The sequence below is a fragment of the Diabrotica virgifera genome, chromosome 4, assembly GCF_917563875.1.
Source record: "Diabrotica virgifera virgifera chromosome 4, PGI_DIABVI_V3a".
Classification (NCBI taxonomy): domain Eukaryota; kingdom Metazoa; phylum Arthropoda; class Insecta; order Coleoptera; family Chrysomelidae; genus Diabrotica; species Diabrotica virgifera.
Window position 1 is genome coordinate 67,195,838 of NC_065446.1, and position 18,656 is coordinate 67,214,493.

The 18,656-nt window shown below is 32.5% G+C and overlaps 1 protein-coding gene across 2 annotated transcripts in view; it reads left to right on the forward strand.

The window, feature by feature from the left end:
- Nucleotides 1-1,457: 1,457 nt before the first annotated feature.
- Nucleotides 1,458-18,656, forward strand: part of LOC114324810 (uncharacterized) — a 177,999-nt gene continuing 160,800 nt past the window's right edge. For both annotated transcript variants that reach the window (XM_028272679.2, XM_028272680.2), the window contains exon 1: nt 1,458-1,601. In XM_028272679.2, coding sequence (XP_028128480.1) covers nt 1,488-1,601 — 114 coding nt within the window. In that variant the 5' untranslated portion in view covers nt 1,458-1,487. The remainder of the gene's footprint in view (nt 1,602-18,656) is intronic.

Genomic DNA, 18,656 nt, shown 5'->3' on the forward strand with positions numbered 1-18,656 from the left:
TAGACAAAAGGGACTTACGAATAATAACAAACCTTTACTGGAATCAAAGAGCACAAATTTTAATAGATAACGAACCCAGTCCAGAAATTGAAATCAGGAGAGGAGTTCGGCAGGGATGTATTATGTCTCCATTACTCTTTAATGCATATAGTGAAGCCATTTTTGAAGAAGCATTGCTATCTCAAAGTGAAGGAATAATAATTAACGGAAGATCTATTAACAACATAAGATATGCAGATGACACCGTGATTATAGCAAGCTCTGCTGAACAACTCCAACTACTACTGAACAAAACAAACAATTTCTGTAAAGAATATGGACTAAAAATGAATATAAAAAAGACCAAATACATGATAATAACTAAGAAAACAAACATACAAACAAGCATACATTTGGGAAATGTACCGATAGAAAGGGTTGATAAATACAAATACCTAGGAACCTGGATTTCAGAGAAAAATGATCAAACAACAGAAATAAGGACCAGGATAGAAATAGCAAGAAATGCGTTTGTAAAAATGAAAACAGTTCTCTGCAACAAAGACCTTAGCTTAGAACTGAGAGCAAGAGCTTTGAGATGCTACGTGTTCTCGATACTACAATATGGACTTGAAAGCTGGACATTAAAGCAAGAACACATAAATAAGCTACAGTCATTTGAAATGTGGTGTTACAGAAGAATGCTTAGAATAGCATGGACACAGAGGAAAACGAACACGGAAGTACTGCGAGAAATGGGCAAAGAATGCGAAATAATAAACACAATAAAAATAAGAAAGTTACAATATCTGGGACACGTAATGAGGGGACCGCGATATGAAATGCTAAGACTGATAATACAGGGAAAGATAAGAGGCGGAAGGAGTACAGGAAGAAGGAGAGTGTCATGGTTAAAGAATTTAAGGGACTGGTTTAGATGCAGTTCTATAGAACTCTTTAGAGCAGCGGTAGATAGAGTAAAGATAGTGATGATGATATCCAACCTCCGATTAGGAGACGGCACTTGAAGAAGAAGAAGATGTATCCATTTTCCGAGCTCCCCTCAACATAATTGATACATATTTAATATTTGTTTTGTAGATCTTTATATTTATTGTTCTTAGTTCTTTTCCATTCTTGTTTCCAAATAGCCTGTAGTCGCATAGTTGTTTTAAAACATATTCTTTATTGAGATTAATAGATTTCAAGAACATCATTTTGTATAGGAATTGTTTGATATTATGACCTTTGTAAATATATGTTATTATTTTTAATATACACTTCAAAGAGGTCTCTTCGCTGGCGAAAATAAGCACTACCTTTTAAATTAAATCTCTCCAAAATCCTTGAGGGCAAATATATAATGTACAAGATGAAACAGCCTTAAGCCACATAACTATCTAGAGAGTGGTAGTAAGTAACATCTCCAAAGATTCTTCGGGCGTCGAGAGGGAGTACCGTAAAAGACGCCACTGGTACCCGCCAACCTTCTAGTACCATCTTTGACGATGTTCGGTATAGTGAACGCGAGGATGAAAAATCCAAAGAACTTGTCGTGGTGCCTATTGTTTTTGTGCACGCTTTTTGAATGTTCTCTAGCGCAGATAGTCGGAACACACACGGTAAGTACCGGGTTGTATCACTACGGGAGAAAGTTGAGAATTTATATTGTGAGACTTCCACGGAAAGTGATGAAAGGCGAGAAATAATATATGTACAGGGTGTTTACAACATATTTTTAAACAAAAAAAAATGTATAGTGACTATTGCTTAGGAAAAATGTGAAATTATTTAAAATTAATTATTCATAATATTCAATTCTTTGAAATTTTTTGAAAATATTAAATTAAAATATTAAATAAATATATCCTTATTGTATAGGTATAAGTGAAATAAGTGTCATGTATACCTACATTTTTTTAATCAGTATACTTTTGTGTATCAAACTCAAAAGAGATACTCCAGTCCCAGTCGCACTGTGGAGGAAAACAAGTCAATACCCCTAAACGTTTATAACTGTACCGATTTTGCTAAATATTTGGAATTAGGCTTATATTAATACTTACCCCATTCAAATATGTGCTAGGTGAGCTTTTTATTTTTAAGGGGTGAAAACCACCCCTCATAGAACAAAACGAATATTAAAGCATTTTATGGATTTAAATCATGTTAAATTATGCAAGTGATACATTTTTATTTATAATAATGAATATTGATATTCTCAGCCTGTGAACAATCTTAAAAACCACCTCTTTCAAATAATTGTAAAAAATCTTTTAACAGATTCAAACGTTTTGGTAATGCATGTATATCCTCTACAATGTAATTGTCTGCTTATATAAAATAATTTTGGTTAATTGCAACACTTCCGCCCTAAAAACATACCCCATACCTAAGTCAAAAATATTTATAAACATTTTTTTCAACAACTTTAAAAGTTTTAAATGTAGGTACATTTATATTCAACAATTCATTTCTTGTCAGTAAAATATTTTTTATTGGTTGCTTATTTTCAACCCTTAACCCGAATAGTCGCGTGTTAGATTATATCTCAACATACGAATTTAAATACGAATTTACAACAAATTTTTATTTAATAGTATTTTTATTTACTTGTTATGTTAGAAATATTATTTCTAACAATTATTAAAGCTTAGTGGCTCTCCCCAAAACCATAAATTCCACAAAAAGAAGAAAAAAAAAAGAAAAAAAATTCCTACACATTACTACACCCTTCCTCGAGGCACTTACGAAATTTTTTCAAAATTGGAAAATTTTTCATTAAGTTATCGCGAAAAAGGATAAAATGTGAGATTCTATCTAACGGCGCGACTACTCGCGGGTTAAAAACATCCCCTTGTGTCAAAACGTTCATAAAAAATTGTGATAATTTCAAACGCTATAATATTGTATTTATATTTAAGAAAAAAATTAATTTCTTGTTTATAAAATTTCCAACCCCAAAAACTACCCCTATGCTCACGAAACAAACTCCTCTTTGATAAATGTGTAATTAAAAAAATATTTATGAAAATACTACGCAGAAGGTATACAAAATATATTTACAAAAATAAAAATTATTTACAATATATCAAATTGTCTGAAACGTCATTATCGTCTATATGTGCCATCCACAGAGAACGACAGTTCTCACCAGTGGCGCACAACACCCCTACAAGCGACACTATATATACACGAAATTTTCGATTTTCTAAACCTGACTGAATTGAAAATTGGGCCAAATCCCATCTTAAAGTTTAGGAAAAGACTCGTCCATCCATATGTTACCTCTCCATTTTGGTCCAAGGGTGTGGATTTTACGGCCCTTCCCATTTAAGGCCTGTTTTTCGTTCTCGTCCCCAAAACTCCCAAAAATTTCAAAAATTTAAGCTTGACCTTTGCGGCTTCTGATAGCACAGATCATTACCTTTCCAACGCATGTTTAATTTTGAAAATCGGTTATACCATTCAAAAGTTATCGAGCTCAGAAATATGACTCAATTTTTATTTAAAAAATGGAAAATGTTTGTGGATATGTATGTATGTATGTATGTATGTATGTATGTGTGTGGAAAAGTTACACCGATCTGAATTTTTTTTTCTGTGTTTCAAGAAGGTGTGAGGGCCGATTCAGAACCGGTCTAATTTTTGACTTCTGACTACCCGTAAGCCAGCTAGAGGACTAGGTAGATACAAAATAGCATATTTTTTGGGCGTATATATCTTAGGTTCAAGGAAAGACAGGAAAACCGCAAATACACCAAATCAATAGGGTTGATTTAAGCTTTCAAATGGCGCCTAAGCGATCAAGCTGAGACATACACACTGCTCACCATAGCCAAAAAACTGAAAAATTAAACTTTGAAAATTTTGGTTTTTCGACAATTACTCAAAATTTCAACCTACGAATTGCGCCAATAACTGAGCGTTTGTAGAAGGACTCAGGACGCGTCTAACGGTGTATACCTCATATCTGGGAAAATTCGAATTTTTAAGTTATAGGCTTCATAAGTATAATCAAATCTATTTCTTATGGGAAAAACGGTTTTTCAAGCTCAATAATTCCTGTAATACGTTCAGTTATCATACTCGATCTTGGATGCGTCAGATACTACTTGTCAATACGTTTCAAATTCATGTTTAGTGATCAACATCAGGTAAACCGTTCAGAAGTTATAGAGGTCCAAAAGTATAATTAGTCCAGGAACTGAAATTTTTCACTTCGCAATTTTTACAGAATGGATATATTTGCTTGAAAATTTGACAATAAGTAGTGGATAGTCCAAGGATCAAAATCTATATGATGCCGAAAGACGCTTTTACCATGGGGTGGTTGCCACCTCATCTTGAGGGTGGAAATTTTTTATTATATTTTGACCGCAAATGCTGGTAAAAATATTAATTATAAGCAAAAAATGTTCATTATACATTTTTTTGATAAAATTAATAGTTTTCGATTTATTGGTTATCGAAGCTGTTAGTTTTATATCGAAAAAATTACCAGAGAACGGCAGTTCCCGCCAGTGGCGCAGAAATACACCCCCCTACACGCGACATTATTATATACACGAAATTTTCAATTTTCTAAATCTGACTGAATTGAAAATTGTGCCAACTCCCATCTTCAAGTTCAGAAAAAGACTTACCCATTCATATGTCAACCATCCATTTTGGTTTAAGGGTGTCGATTTTACGGCCCTTCCTATTTAGGGTCTGTTTTTCGTTCTGGTCCCCAAAACTCCCAAAAACTTCGAAAATTTAAGTCCGACCTTTGCGGCTTCTAACAGTACTGATCATTGCCTTTCCAACGCATGTCTAATTTTGAAAATTGGTTATACCATTCAAAAGTTATAGAGCTTAGAAATGTGACTTAATTTTTATTTAAAAAAGGAAAAATGTTTGTGGATATACAGTATGTCCATGTAAGTTGTATCCATATGGAAAACATTTTTATTATTAATTTTACGAAAAAAAGTTATTCTTTATAAAAAGCTCTGCATGGTCCAAAACCTAAGATTTAACCATCAAATATCAAATTTTTTTAATATTATACGAGGTATGTCAAAAAGTTTGAATTTTAATCAAGAGTAAAGTAGCTTTATTTTTCACAATATTGAAAATTGCTATTATGAAAAGTTGTTTGGAATTAAAAACTGTATTATAGTATGCAACTACATCCTTCTAATTGAAAAAATTTTTTTTTTTTGGAAAATTATGGATAACTAACATTAATTTCAGTTATTTTAATTCAGATAACTCTTTTATTATTAATTTTACGAAAAAAAGTGATTCTTAATAAAAAGTTATGCATGGTCTAAAATCTAAAATACAACCATCTTTTGTCAAATTTGATCAATTTTATACGAGGTATGTCAAAAAATATGAATGTCGCCCAAGAGTAAAATACGTTTATTTTTCACAATATCGAAAATTGTTATTATGAAAAGTTATTTAGAATTAAAAACTATGTTTCAGTATGTATTTACATCCTTCTTATTGAAAAATTCTGAACTATAAAGGTACTTTACTTTTGATCTAAATTTATCTTTTTTGACATACTTCGTATAAAATTGATAAAATTTGATATAAGATGATTGTTTTTAAGTTTTAGACCATCCAGAACTTTTTATTAAGAATCACTTTTTTTCGTAAAATTAATAATAAAAGAGTTATCAGAATTAAAATAACTGAAAAAATAATGAGTTATCCATAATTTAAAAAAAATTCAATTAGAAGGATGTAATTGCATATTAGAATATAGTTTTTAATTCCAAACAACTTTTCATAATAGCAATTTCCAATATTACGAAAAATAAAGCTACTTTACTCTTGAGTGAAATTCAAACTTTTTGACATACCTCGTATAATATTCAAAAAATTTGATATTTGATGGTTAAATCTTAGGTTTTGGCTCATGCAGAGCTTTTTATAAAGAATAACTTTTTTTCGTAAAATTAATAATAAAAAAGTTTTCCATATGGATACAACTTACAGGGACATACTGTATATGTATGTGTGTTTGAAAGTTAAACCGATTTGATATTTTTCCTCTGTGTTTGAAGAGGGGGTCAGGGCCGATTTAGAACCGGTGTAGTTTGTGACTTTTGACCACCCATAAGCCAGCTATAGGACTTGGTAGGTACAAAACGGCATATGTTTGGGGGTATATATATTCGGATCAAGAAGAGCCAGGAGAACCGCAAATACATCAAATTAATAGTGTTGACTTAAGCTTTCAAATGGTGTCTAAGCCGTCAGGATCAGACATACACACAGCTCAGTATAGCCGAAAAACTGAAAAACTAAACTTTGAAAATTTTGATTTTTCGACCATTACTCAACATTTCAACCTACGAATTGCGCCAATAACTTGGCGTTTATAGAAGGACTCCAGACGAATTTAATGGTGTATACCTCATATCCCGGAAAATTTGAATTTTTTAGGTTATAAGCTTCATAAGTATGATAAAATCTATTTCCTGTGGGAAAAACGGTTTCTCAAGCTCAATAATTCCTGTAATAGCTTCAATTATCATACCTGACCTTAGATCCATCAGATACTACTGGTCAATACGTTTCAAACTCATGTTTACTGATCAAAATCGGTTAAGCCGTTTAGAAGTTATTAAGCTACAAAAGTATAATCCAATTAACGATTATTCCCGAAATGGTTTATGTACTTGTAGTGGTTACGACGCTAAATTTGATCTGGCAACGGGCAATCCGACTTCATTTACCGGCCATCTCAATTTTTTTTTCAATCTATTTCGAATAAAAAAAAATCTAGTGTACATTCGATGGACACTAGATCATTTGGGAGATAATGCAACAAAGCTGACCATTTATAAAGCTTGACGTGTAATAGAGGAACATTGCATTCAACTTCATACATTTAATTTATAAATAACTTTGAAAAACTCCTGATACAAGAATAAAAAACCGCTAAACGCCGTAAAAATGAGTGGCGCATAAAATATTCCAGCTACAAAAGATCTGATATGAATATTACGTGGCGCGAAAATGGATTTTCATTTGATGCAAAACAAAATTCTAGTTTTATTTTAAAATATTTTTCCATAATATTTGCTAAATTTGAAGTAAAAGCGCCACAAAAGAGTTTCAAAATTCAAACTGTATCAAAGTTACTCTTTTGTGGCGCGTTTACTTCAAATTTAGCAAATATTATGGAAAAATCTTTTAAAATAAAACTAGAATTTTGTTTTGCATCTAATGAAAATCCATTTTCGCGCCACGTAATATTCATATCAGATCTTTTGTAGCTGGAATATTTTATGCGCCACTCATTTTTACGGCGTTTAGCGGTTTTTTATTCTTGTATACATATACATTCATATATTTGTGTGAGTGTCAGTGGCGTAGCTGAAGATTGGGGGCCCCGCGACAATTTTTGTGGCCCCCGTATTATAAACATAACGACAACTAATATCAGTAGGTATAATTACTAAAATATGTGTAAATGACAATATTTGGCCTTTCTTTAGTAAGTCTTCATCAGTTAGTGTCAATAGATGTTTTGGAAATAGACATGAAAACCTATTATGCCTATATGTCTCTCAATCTGACAAACCTATTAGTAAGTTGTTGCAATATTATATCTAAATTTTCATTGAAAACATTAGCTTCAACAGTTTTCTACAATTTTTTTTTCGTCGCTGTTGAGCTCAGCGTAAAATTTTTTTATACGTTTTATCCGTTTATTTTTTAATTCCAGTTTAATACCCCACTATTCTGCTATTCCTGCTGCTTCTGCTAAAGTTTGGGGAAACGAATTTCACATTTCTCGAAGATTATCATGAGTTTTTTTCAAAAAGTTGAAGGGCGACCGTTCACTCTGCCGTTTCAGATTGCAAAAGTTTTTATGTTAGATTAATAAAGTTAAGTACTTATTTTAGATTGAATAGTAATATTAACGGAAAATTCAAAATTATTCATATTCTCTAATAATTTATTAGCTTCTAATTTTTCATCGGTTTGTTTTAGATACAAATGAAATTTTCGTTAAAGACTTCACTACTTGTCGGAAAGCTCGACCCAAGCATCATGTCTGCATGACCACCGGGTTTCACATACCTAACCTTTTAAGTGTTGGCAAACGCGATGAATCCAAAGTCGTAATAGTACATAGTTGATCCCATCTTTGAATACTTCCACTAAAAAATCATATTATAAGTTCTTAATTATACCCTAAAAAAACAACTCCTGTACACCAGCAACGGCATACTTCAACACTTGGTTCAGATTATGGGATGCACAATGAACATAGGAAGCTGTTTTTTAATGTCAGTTATGTGCCTTTGTACGCCTGAATATACACCACTCATAACACTTGCCCCATCATACCCCTTTCCTCTGCAGTAGTGAACACGGAAAGGTGTTTTGATTGTATAAATTTTAAAATTTCCTATAAAAGACCTTCTGCACTTTGGTCTATGTGAATAAATCCCTAAAAACTTTCAACAACTTCTGCTTTGGAAGGTAAATTATTTTCATCGCAAGTTATTTTTACCTACTACCGAAAAATAAACTAAGCTGATCGTGTTTTGAAATATGTTGAGAGGCATCAAAAATTATTGACTAAAAACAACTTTTTAATTAAATTAATCAATTTATTTTCAGTTTCTTGAGCCAGCAAATTTATAACTTCGTTTTTTATTTGAGGGTTCAAGTAATTTGTTTTTAAGTTATTGTTTTTATCGATTAATTTAGCTAAAACAGGATAATATTTAGCTAGGTAGTAAAAGAACCACCGACAAAAAATTACCTTTTTAAAATTCACCTCCTAACGTCGGGTCCCCCCGCCTTGCGGGCCTGTCAGCTACGCCACTGGTGAGTGTTAAGTGTGTCTGTCACCGGTATTTTGAATACACACACTTGAATAAAGCATTCATGTATACAGAAAATAAGTTGATGCTCCAAAATACAAATTTTCAAATTTGTTCCAAAATTTTCTCCAATTAAATGCAACTGTTATACACAGTAGTGTATGAAATAATGGGTACCTATATCAAGCAGTGGACTTTCAATATCTAATTAACGAAAAGAACGGAAGCCTGTATGTGTAGCAGTGGACGTTCGATGATTTAAAAAAAATAACGGAGACCTGTGTGCAGCAGTGTACGAAATAATGGGTACCTATGTCAAGCAGTGGATGTTAGATGATTAATGAAAAGAACGGAAGACCTATGTCTAGCAGTGGACGTTTGACTAGGTTCGATTCCATAATGTGAAAGAATAAGAAGAAAAGCGATTATACGTCACAGTGCCTCGTTGTCCCCCACTATGAAAATCGCGGTGCAGAGAGCTGATTACTCACTCACCTTAAACTCTAAAATCAATGAAACTGAAGCGAACCAAAACAAACCCAATAATACCTTTTATCTCAAAAAACGTTACAGAATTGGATCTTGGAACGTCAGGACCATGTATGAATAGTATGAAGCATCAAGACTAGCGCAAGTAGTAAAGTAAATGGAAGAATTAAGGATACAAATTACGGGGCTATCTGAAATAAGACGGTCTGGACAAGAAGAGTCAACAATATCAAACGGAGGAGTGCTGTTACACTCAGGAAACGATATAAAAGAAGACAGGAGAAATTAAGTTGGGATCCTCCTAAGTAGAGGCAAAAAGAGGGTTAATAAAATGGCATCCTATATCAAACAGGCTAATAGTAGCACAACTCAATTCTCAAATAAGGAAGATTACCATTATTCAATGTTACGCACCTACAGAGGTAAGTGCAGAAGATGAGAAAAAATTTCTATCAATAATTAACAGATACTATCGGAAAGGTGAACAATGAGATAAAGATAAATATACAACGACTGAAAGACAGTGAAATCCAAAAAATGTGGAGTATCAAAATAAAGTTGAACACAGAAACTGTAAACAACACACAGACAAATATAGCAAACCACACAAGAGGTGTTAGGCTACAACGAAGAAAAGAAATCAGAGTGGCTAAGTGATAACACATGGCAACTGATAAAAATGAGAAAGGATTTAAAGCCGAACTAAATATAATACAAAAATTAGAAAATAAAATCAGAATAACCCAAGAGTATGCAGATGCAAATAAACATGTAAAAAGAGCGCTAGGAGTGACAAAAGAAAATGGACAGAGAAGATGGCGAACTTCAACAGTGACAAACCACTAATAGACAAACAAGGACAACTGCTTACAACAACAGAAGAGCAAACACGAAGATGACATGAGTACTATAGCGAACTCATGACAGAAGAAGAAAATGAGCCGCCGTTCCAAGAGGGTAACGACGTAGAGCCAAATGAAAATTATCTAAGAATAAACGAGGAAACTCCAACGAAGAAAAAATTTTACTGAAGCAATCCGACACCCGAGGAACAACAAGGCAGCGGGAATGGATGATATCCCAGCAGAACTGTGGAAAGCCGACACTGAGAGAACCGTGGAGCTAGTAGCGGAATGGAATAATGGAATTATAGTTAAGCTCTCAAACAAAGAGGACGTATAGCTATGCGAAAACTGGCGAGGAATAACATTGTTATGTTCCATAAATAAAATATTACGGTTTTTGGAGTCGCTGAATACGAATTCGCCATCGGAGCTGATCCTCGGAGCAACTGGTGCCCAGTGTCACTGCTAAGGTACGTAATTTTCTGGAGTTTTGAGGGTTTTCGGCATTAAATTGATGCAAATAGATTACTCGTACGGTTTTTAGGGTTGCTGAAAACGAATACGCCATCAGAACCGACACCCAGGGCACCTGGTGTCTAGGATCACATCATCTTTTGGAGTTTCGAAAGATTTCGGCACAACTTGATGCAAACAGATTACACGAGGAATTTTTGGGGTTACTGAACACGAATACGTCATCAGAACTTACCCCTGGAGCACCTGGTATCCATTGTCACTGCTAAGGCACGTCTTCTTTTGGAGTTTTGTAGATTTTCGGCCTTGAATGTATGCAAATAGATTAGTAGACAGTCTTTGGGGTCGCTAAATACGAATACGCCATCAGAACCGACCTCCGAACCACCTGGTGCCCAACGTCACTGCGAAGGCATGTTATCTTCTGGAGTTTGGAGGGTTCTTGGGCACCAGGTGTACCGTGTGGTCGGTTCTGATGGCGTATTCTTGTTCATCGATCCCAAAAACTCCCAAATAATATATTTACTCAAAACTTCAGATGAAGTGCTTTAGCAGTAAACCTGGGCACCAGGTGCTTCGATGGTCGTTTCTGATGGCGTATTAGTCTTCAACGACCCCAAAAACCCCCCGAGTGACAAAATCTGGTCCTTAATACCCTTATTTTGATATGTTTATGCCCTCTTGGATGCATTTTATGCACTTTAAAATGCAACTAAGCATTTCCACCCGTTTTTCTATAGGTATCTAGTAGACTGTTTTCCTGACATCATCCTGAACAAAATGCAAAAAGTTGAAAGTTTCTAGGTGCTGTATTTAAAAATCGATTTATTTTGTGCTAAATGCCCTGGTCTAAAGCGAGAAGAAAGATATTCTTAAAAAACCATCTTTAAATTTTATACACTTGACCCAACAGATGAGATGCTATTACGAAAAATTTTTGTAACTTCATTGTTTATTGTACGCTTGATGTAACTATGACCTGATGAAAATACGTGACATTAAAAATGAATTAAACAAGTTGACACTGAATCTTTTTAATAAAGAAATATTTCTAGGTAGAATAATTTTTCACACTTGACGTTCAATAATTACGTGCTTTAACCATTATAAGCTAATAATATACGTTTTCCCATTATTTTTACAATGTTTTATGAGAATAATACAATTTAATTAGAAAAGTTTCGACATTTAATAAAGTTTTCTTTTTTTTATTATATTATTATAAAGTAAGAACATCTAAATTTTGTCGAGTTTCACTTCAAATTCATGAAAGTTAACTGCAGACCTATTTAGCAGATTTTACAAAATATACCCGCTCTCAGCACAAGCTCCGCCTCCTACGCATTCGCCATCCAGATCTGCAAGAATTCTACCCGCTATCAACACATCTTTTTATTTATTTATTTATTATTATTATTATACGGGATAACCCCATTAACAGAAAAATTACAGTTAAATATTAATACATTTCCAAAAGGTAATAATAAATTCAATGTGTTAAATATGACTCAATTAATCTAAAAAATAGAGAGTTAGAAAAGTATAAAAACACTGAAAAATTTCATATGTCACGAAAATTAATATATAACATAAATATTGACTACAAAAAAATATACAACATACAAACATAACACTTAAGAGTATAAAAATATCATCACAGAGCAAGAGATCTTTTTAATTGATTTAGAGTTATATTAAATAAATCAAGTTCGTAATTATTTAACAATCCCATATACCTATCAAGTGGGTTGTGAACGCCATACAATGTTCTATGGAAAGGTATTTTAAACATATTATGGTAACGGAGAGCTTGATAAGGAACATTAAAATTAATCTGACTTAAAAGATTGGGAGAATCTATAAGTCCATTTATGATCCTAAAAATGAAAACAGCACCTGCTATGTCACGGCGTACCTTAAGTGGAGGTAGGGACAACTGTTGTTCAAGAAAAGAATAATCGTGATTGACAATGATAGTTTGTGTATAGTAAGCACATGATCTCAAGAATCTATGTTGTATTCTCTCGATAGTATCAATATGAGTCTGGAAATAGGGTGACCAAACCACAGAACTGTACTCCAAGAGGGACCTTACTAAGCTACAGTAAACAAGCCTAGTAGATTCAATAGAGAAGAATTTGCAATTTCTTGTAACAAATCCCAAAAGTTTAGATGCCTTCACAGATACAGCATTTATATGCTCCACAAAAGAAAGCTTCTCATCCAAAACAACACTCAAATCCCTAACGGAAGATACATATTCAAGTGGCTGATTATTAATGATGTAACCTGATTCAATTCTACTGACTTTCCGAAAGAAGCTTATAAAACAGCATTTCCTGGTATTCAAGAAAAGTTTGTTTCGAACACACCACTCCTGCAGTCTATCAAGATCCTCCTGCAACAACGCCTGGTCCAACAAACCATCCACAGGTCTCCAGAATTTCAGATCATCAGCTAGCATTAAGCATTTACTATTCAAAAAGCAATTATTTATATCATTAACAAAGATGATAAAAAGAAGCGGAGAAGTATGGCCACCCTGAGCAACTCCGGAGCTTACTGTAATAATGTCAGATAAATAGCTACCAATCTTCACTCGTTGAGTACGCCCCGATGAGGAGTTCTTAATCCACTCGACAAAGTTAACATCAAAACCCACAGACACCAGCTTTTCCAAGAGTATCTGGTGATCAACACGATCAAACGCTTTCGAAAAATCCGTGTATATGGCATCTATCTGTTTACGATCCTCCATTTGACACAATAAGTCAGACTGATACTCGACCAAGTTCGTCGCAGCAGACCTTTTTATGCGAAAGCCATGCTGCGAATCGGAAATTAATCAGTAATCTTACTAAATATACCCGATTCCAGCACATTTGGTGCCATTTGAACCTTTTCACAAACTATTATTATGCAGTAATCCTGAGTCTGCTCGTCAGTTTGTTGGTGGTCATCGTTTCACCTAAAAACGTATGAAAAATATATTTCGATGTTCTTTTGAATAAGATATTTGAAATTAAAAATTACACTCAATTTTCTCTTTTTTTTTACCCCTGTAACTTATTAAAATAAATATTATAGAAGTTTTCAGGGACTTTCTGCCCTCGGTAATAATGTAATCTTTTATTCTGCGTTTAAATTTTTCAAAAATACTAATTAGTTTTCTCAGGATTCGAAAAAAATGAATGCATTTAAAGAGCATTGCAAGCAAATTTTGACATAACTTAAACATCACTTTCTTTTTAACATAATAGTGTAAACATTTTATAATTGTATAGGATTTAAAGAGTTTTCACCCACATATCTTGGTGGCTCAAGCATATCATTAACCTGTAAAAAGCACTGGTGATGATCTCTTTAGATCTATAAACGTTCTGTGATGTAGGCCTTTAAGGAATTTTAAATAAAGTATACCTTTTATAAATTATTTTAGTACTTTTTTGTGAAATAGTATACAGCCAGCTACCGGAATTTACTTTCCTTGTGGATTAATTTATTAAATTTGAAAAGTCTAGGGGAGATATGTCTGAGACGGCATACTTTTTTTTTAATGTTTTGTAATCGATAATATAATCGATATGTAGTTAGATATGTAATGAAAATCAAAACATTTACTTAAATATAGCATTATTTTTTAACAAGATACATATTATAGTTTTCTTCTGAAAAAACAAATTTTAAAGTATTACATGAGCCATCTCACCCACATAAATGTGGGTGTGTTTTGGCATACCCTTGAAATAAATGCACTAATCTCGACATAAGTCACAAATAATTTTTGTTGCATTATTGGGTACACCGACTAGGGGAGTGCATATAGATTTTCACTTCGGAAAAAATCAAACAAGATAGAACTTTTTGTAATTTCATTACGAAATGTTTAATAAACAACATATCAAAAAGTTCTACTCGAGAAGAGGGTGCTTAATTTTTTATTAAACAAATGACCTGCGAAATTAGATGTTTTCTTAAATAACTCCGAAAATATAAACTTCAGAAAAAAACTGACTTGGCCATTGAAAAATTCAGGAAATTTTCCAAAAAATCCTTATATAAAGATTTTTCTAAAATTAAATCTATAGCTTCTATATTTTTTTATTTATAACGCTAAAGTCACCCTTCTCACAAACATTGGCGCACTGTAAACTAGCGTTCGGCGAAGTGCACGGTTGAGTTATTTTAATGTGATTCTTTAACTAATGGACCAAGTGAAATTTTACAAATTGAACATGAAATCAGAACAATTAAGCTACATTATGGTTGTAATAAAAAGAAATAAAATGTATGGACATAAGTACGGTGTGGGCGGAAAGTGATACTTACATGAATTTTGTTTAAAAATGATTTAAAAATGTGTAACTAATACAATTTTACTTATAAAACTCTCAACTTTGCACAACTTAGCTTTCAAACATCTTACTAAACGAGGTTTTATCAAAAAAAATCCCAAAAATTTAATTCAAATGATACGGCGTCTCAAAAATGTAATAATTTTTGAAAACTTCGTAGTTTTACAGAATTACTACCACTTTAAGACGATATTACTCAAGTTTGAACATATTCATTATAATTTTATAGGTGTTTTTTTAAGCTTAGGATGTAATATTTAAAATGCACTAAATTATTTTCCTTTAGAAATAAAATAAACAATTTCTTTTTGAGAAATTAAGAAAGATAAAAATAAATAATACAAAAACCGAAGATTATCTGCTAAAAAAATGTTTATACAAAATACAAGGTGATCAAAACTTTTTCGGTAAAGCTTACCCAAAATACATTTAATAATAATAGCTTCAACAATAATAAATGTTCAACAAAAAATTTTTGTTGTGCTATTATACAGTATGTCCTCATAAATTGGAACCTATTGATAACTTTTTTATTAACAGTTTTACAAAAAAAAGTTATTCTTTATAAAATACTCTGCATCGTATAGAATCTAAGATGCAACCATGAGATGTTAAAGATGCAACCATGAGAAAATTTTGAAATATTGCAATTTTTTGTGGACCCTGTATTGCAAAATTATTATGGAAAAACTATTAAATCGATCCTAATGAAATTTAGCACAACTTTGAGCCGTATTATAAAGTTTTTCTAAGTGGAATATGAAGGCTTGAAGTTATGTTTGGACCAAAAAATTTAAAGGACAAATTCCATTTTTTGCACTTTTTTTTCCAATTATTGCTTTTTTTTAAGAATAAACATTACATTTTCAATTTATAGCTAAAGTATTATGTAAAATTGAAAAACGAAACTTTTACCTTTTATAATTTTTTTAGGAACAATATTTCTCGAGTTATAGTCGAATATATGGGCGAAAAAAGCAAATATTTTTTTCAGTTTTTGTTAATTAAAAAATTAAGCACACATTGTCCAATTCAAAACAGATCTTGCCTGTACTATATTTGTATATCCACTTTGCTGTCCAAAGAGGAAGCAGATCATTTTCGCGGAAGGTCGACGTAAATAATTATCTATTGGTGCATGCTATATTATAACAGATCAATAACTCTCTTTATGTCTTCATATTTTTCACTCAAATAAACAGAATAGTTATCATAGACGGAGAGGCAGCGCTGAAAAATCTATTTGAATTTACTAAGGCTAGATTTTTACAGTTGATTACTGTGAGTGTGTAAAGAAACATACTGCGGTCGGTCAACCGAAACGTAGAACAGGGGTTACTGAGAGGCTATCAAAGTTGCTTTCCTACGAAGGTAATTATTTCCATTTACTAAGGCTGAAAATCAGTACACACATTCTAAATTAAATATAAATAAAAGTTATTAGAGTCGGTCAGCTGTATGACGGGACAGAGCCGGTCGGTCGGCTCCAATAGTCGATTGAGGAAATGAAGCATTATGGCTCGCAATTTTTTCGTCCAGCATCGATTTACTTGAAACTTTCACAGAAGGTAGGGGATAGTCCAAGGATCATTTTCTATATCATGACACTATCTACGCTAAAACTTTGGGGGTGGTTGCCACCCCATCTCGGGGGTGAGAATTTTTTGTTACATTTTAACCATGTAATTCGATGCAAAAAGTGATTCTAAGAAAAAAATGTATTTTACATTTTCTTCGTAAAACTAATATTTTTCGAGTTATTCGCGCTTGAAAATAACAGTTTTTCGACGAAAAAATCGACTTTTTTAGATGGTTTTTTGAGAATACCTCGAAAAATAGTATGCATTTAATAAAAAAAAAAACGGTAGATATCAAAATTGTATCTTTTAGTAACACAAATCAAATTCTTTACCAATAATATCTTTAAGACCAATACAAACCGAGATACGGCATGTTAAAGGTTAGCTTTTTTTTTCGTCAAATGCATAATTTGAAATATTCAAAGCCAAATAATGGGAAAAATCTGCATTTTTCGAGAAAAACTTAAATAATCTTTTTTCAAGTATACAATTAGACCTTTCAAAAAAAAATAATAAAAGTTTCTAGCATGAAAATTAAGCGACTTATAATCAAAAAAATATCGGTACCTGTTTTTCTCTACGAAAAAAATCAGTGAAAACAACCCCCTAACTACCTTCCTAATTCAAAATTGGTATTCACCTTTCTGTAGTTCCTTTATATTTATATTATCGATACACTCAAGAAGTTTGACCTATTTAAAATGCGTAATTTTGGAAAAATATTATATCTCACTGTGTACTGATTTTCAGCCTTAGTAAATGGATTTAATTTCCTTCGTAGGAAAGCAACTTTGATACCCTCTCAGTAATGAGACCCCTCCAAAATGATTTTGTAGGATTTTTAAAGAGCTATAAGACTGTGTAAATTAAATTCCTTAAGATGCCTTAGTTTTTAATTGGGGCGGGTTAAAAGGCTCGAATAAGGGGGTGTTTGCTGGCAAATAGAGGATTTAAACAGCTATATCTGGCTAACTACTCACTGTAATGAAAATCTATGTACAGGGTAATTTTAGTCATTTAAAAAGCTACAATTTAGTAGTTTAAAATTTTTTTCATATCTTCAGTATTTTCGGAGGTATTTTGAAGTAAATGGTGAAAAATACCAAATTGCAAAAAATCAGTTTTTCTTTAAACTTAAATTTTTCCAAAATTAGGCATTTAAATAGGTCAAACTTTAAATAGGTCAATTTCCAAAATTATTTAAGTTTTCCTCGAAAAATGCAAATTTTTTCCATTATTTGGTTTTGAATATTTCAAATTATGCATTTGACGAAAAAAGCTAACCTTTAACATGCCGTATCTCAGTTTGTATTGGTCTTAAAGATATTATAGGAAAAGAATTTGGTTTGTGTTACTAAAAGATACAATTTCGATATCTACAGTTTTTTTGATTAAATGCATATTTTTCGAGATATTTTCAAAAAACCCGCTAAAAAAGTAGATTTTTTCGTCGAAAAACTATTATTTTCAAGCGCGAATAACTCGAAAAATAGTTTTACGAAGAAAATGTAAAAAACATTTTTTTATTAGAATCACCTTTTCCATCGAATTACATAGTTAAAATGTAATAAAAAATTCCCACCCCCGAGATGGGGTGGCAATCACCCCCAAGGTTTTAGCGTATAATAGCGGCATGATATATAAAATGATCCTTGGACTATTCCCTACCTTCTTTAAAAGTTTCAAGTAAATACATGCTGGACGAAAAAATTGCAAGCCAAAATGCTTTATTTCCTCAATCGACTATTGGGGCCGACCGACCGGCTCTGTCCCGTCATACAGCTGACCGACTATAATAACTTTTATTTATATTTAATTTAGAATGTGTATACTGATTTTCAGCCTTAGTAAATGGAAATAATTACCTTCGTAGGAACGCAACTTTGATACCTTCTCAGTAACCCCTGTTCTACGTTTCGCTTGACCGACCGCAGTATGTTTCTCTACACACTCACAGTAATCAACTGTGAAAAATCTAGCTTTAGTAAATTCAAATAGATTTTTCAGAGCTGCCTCTTGGTCTATCAGGTCTGAATCAAATAAATTTCCATTGTGGAGCAGAATACACTTCAAACTCCGCTTTGAGCTATC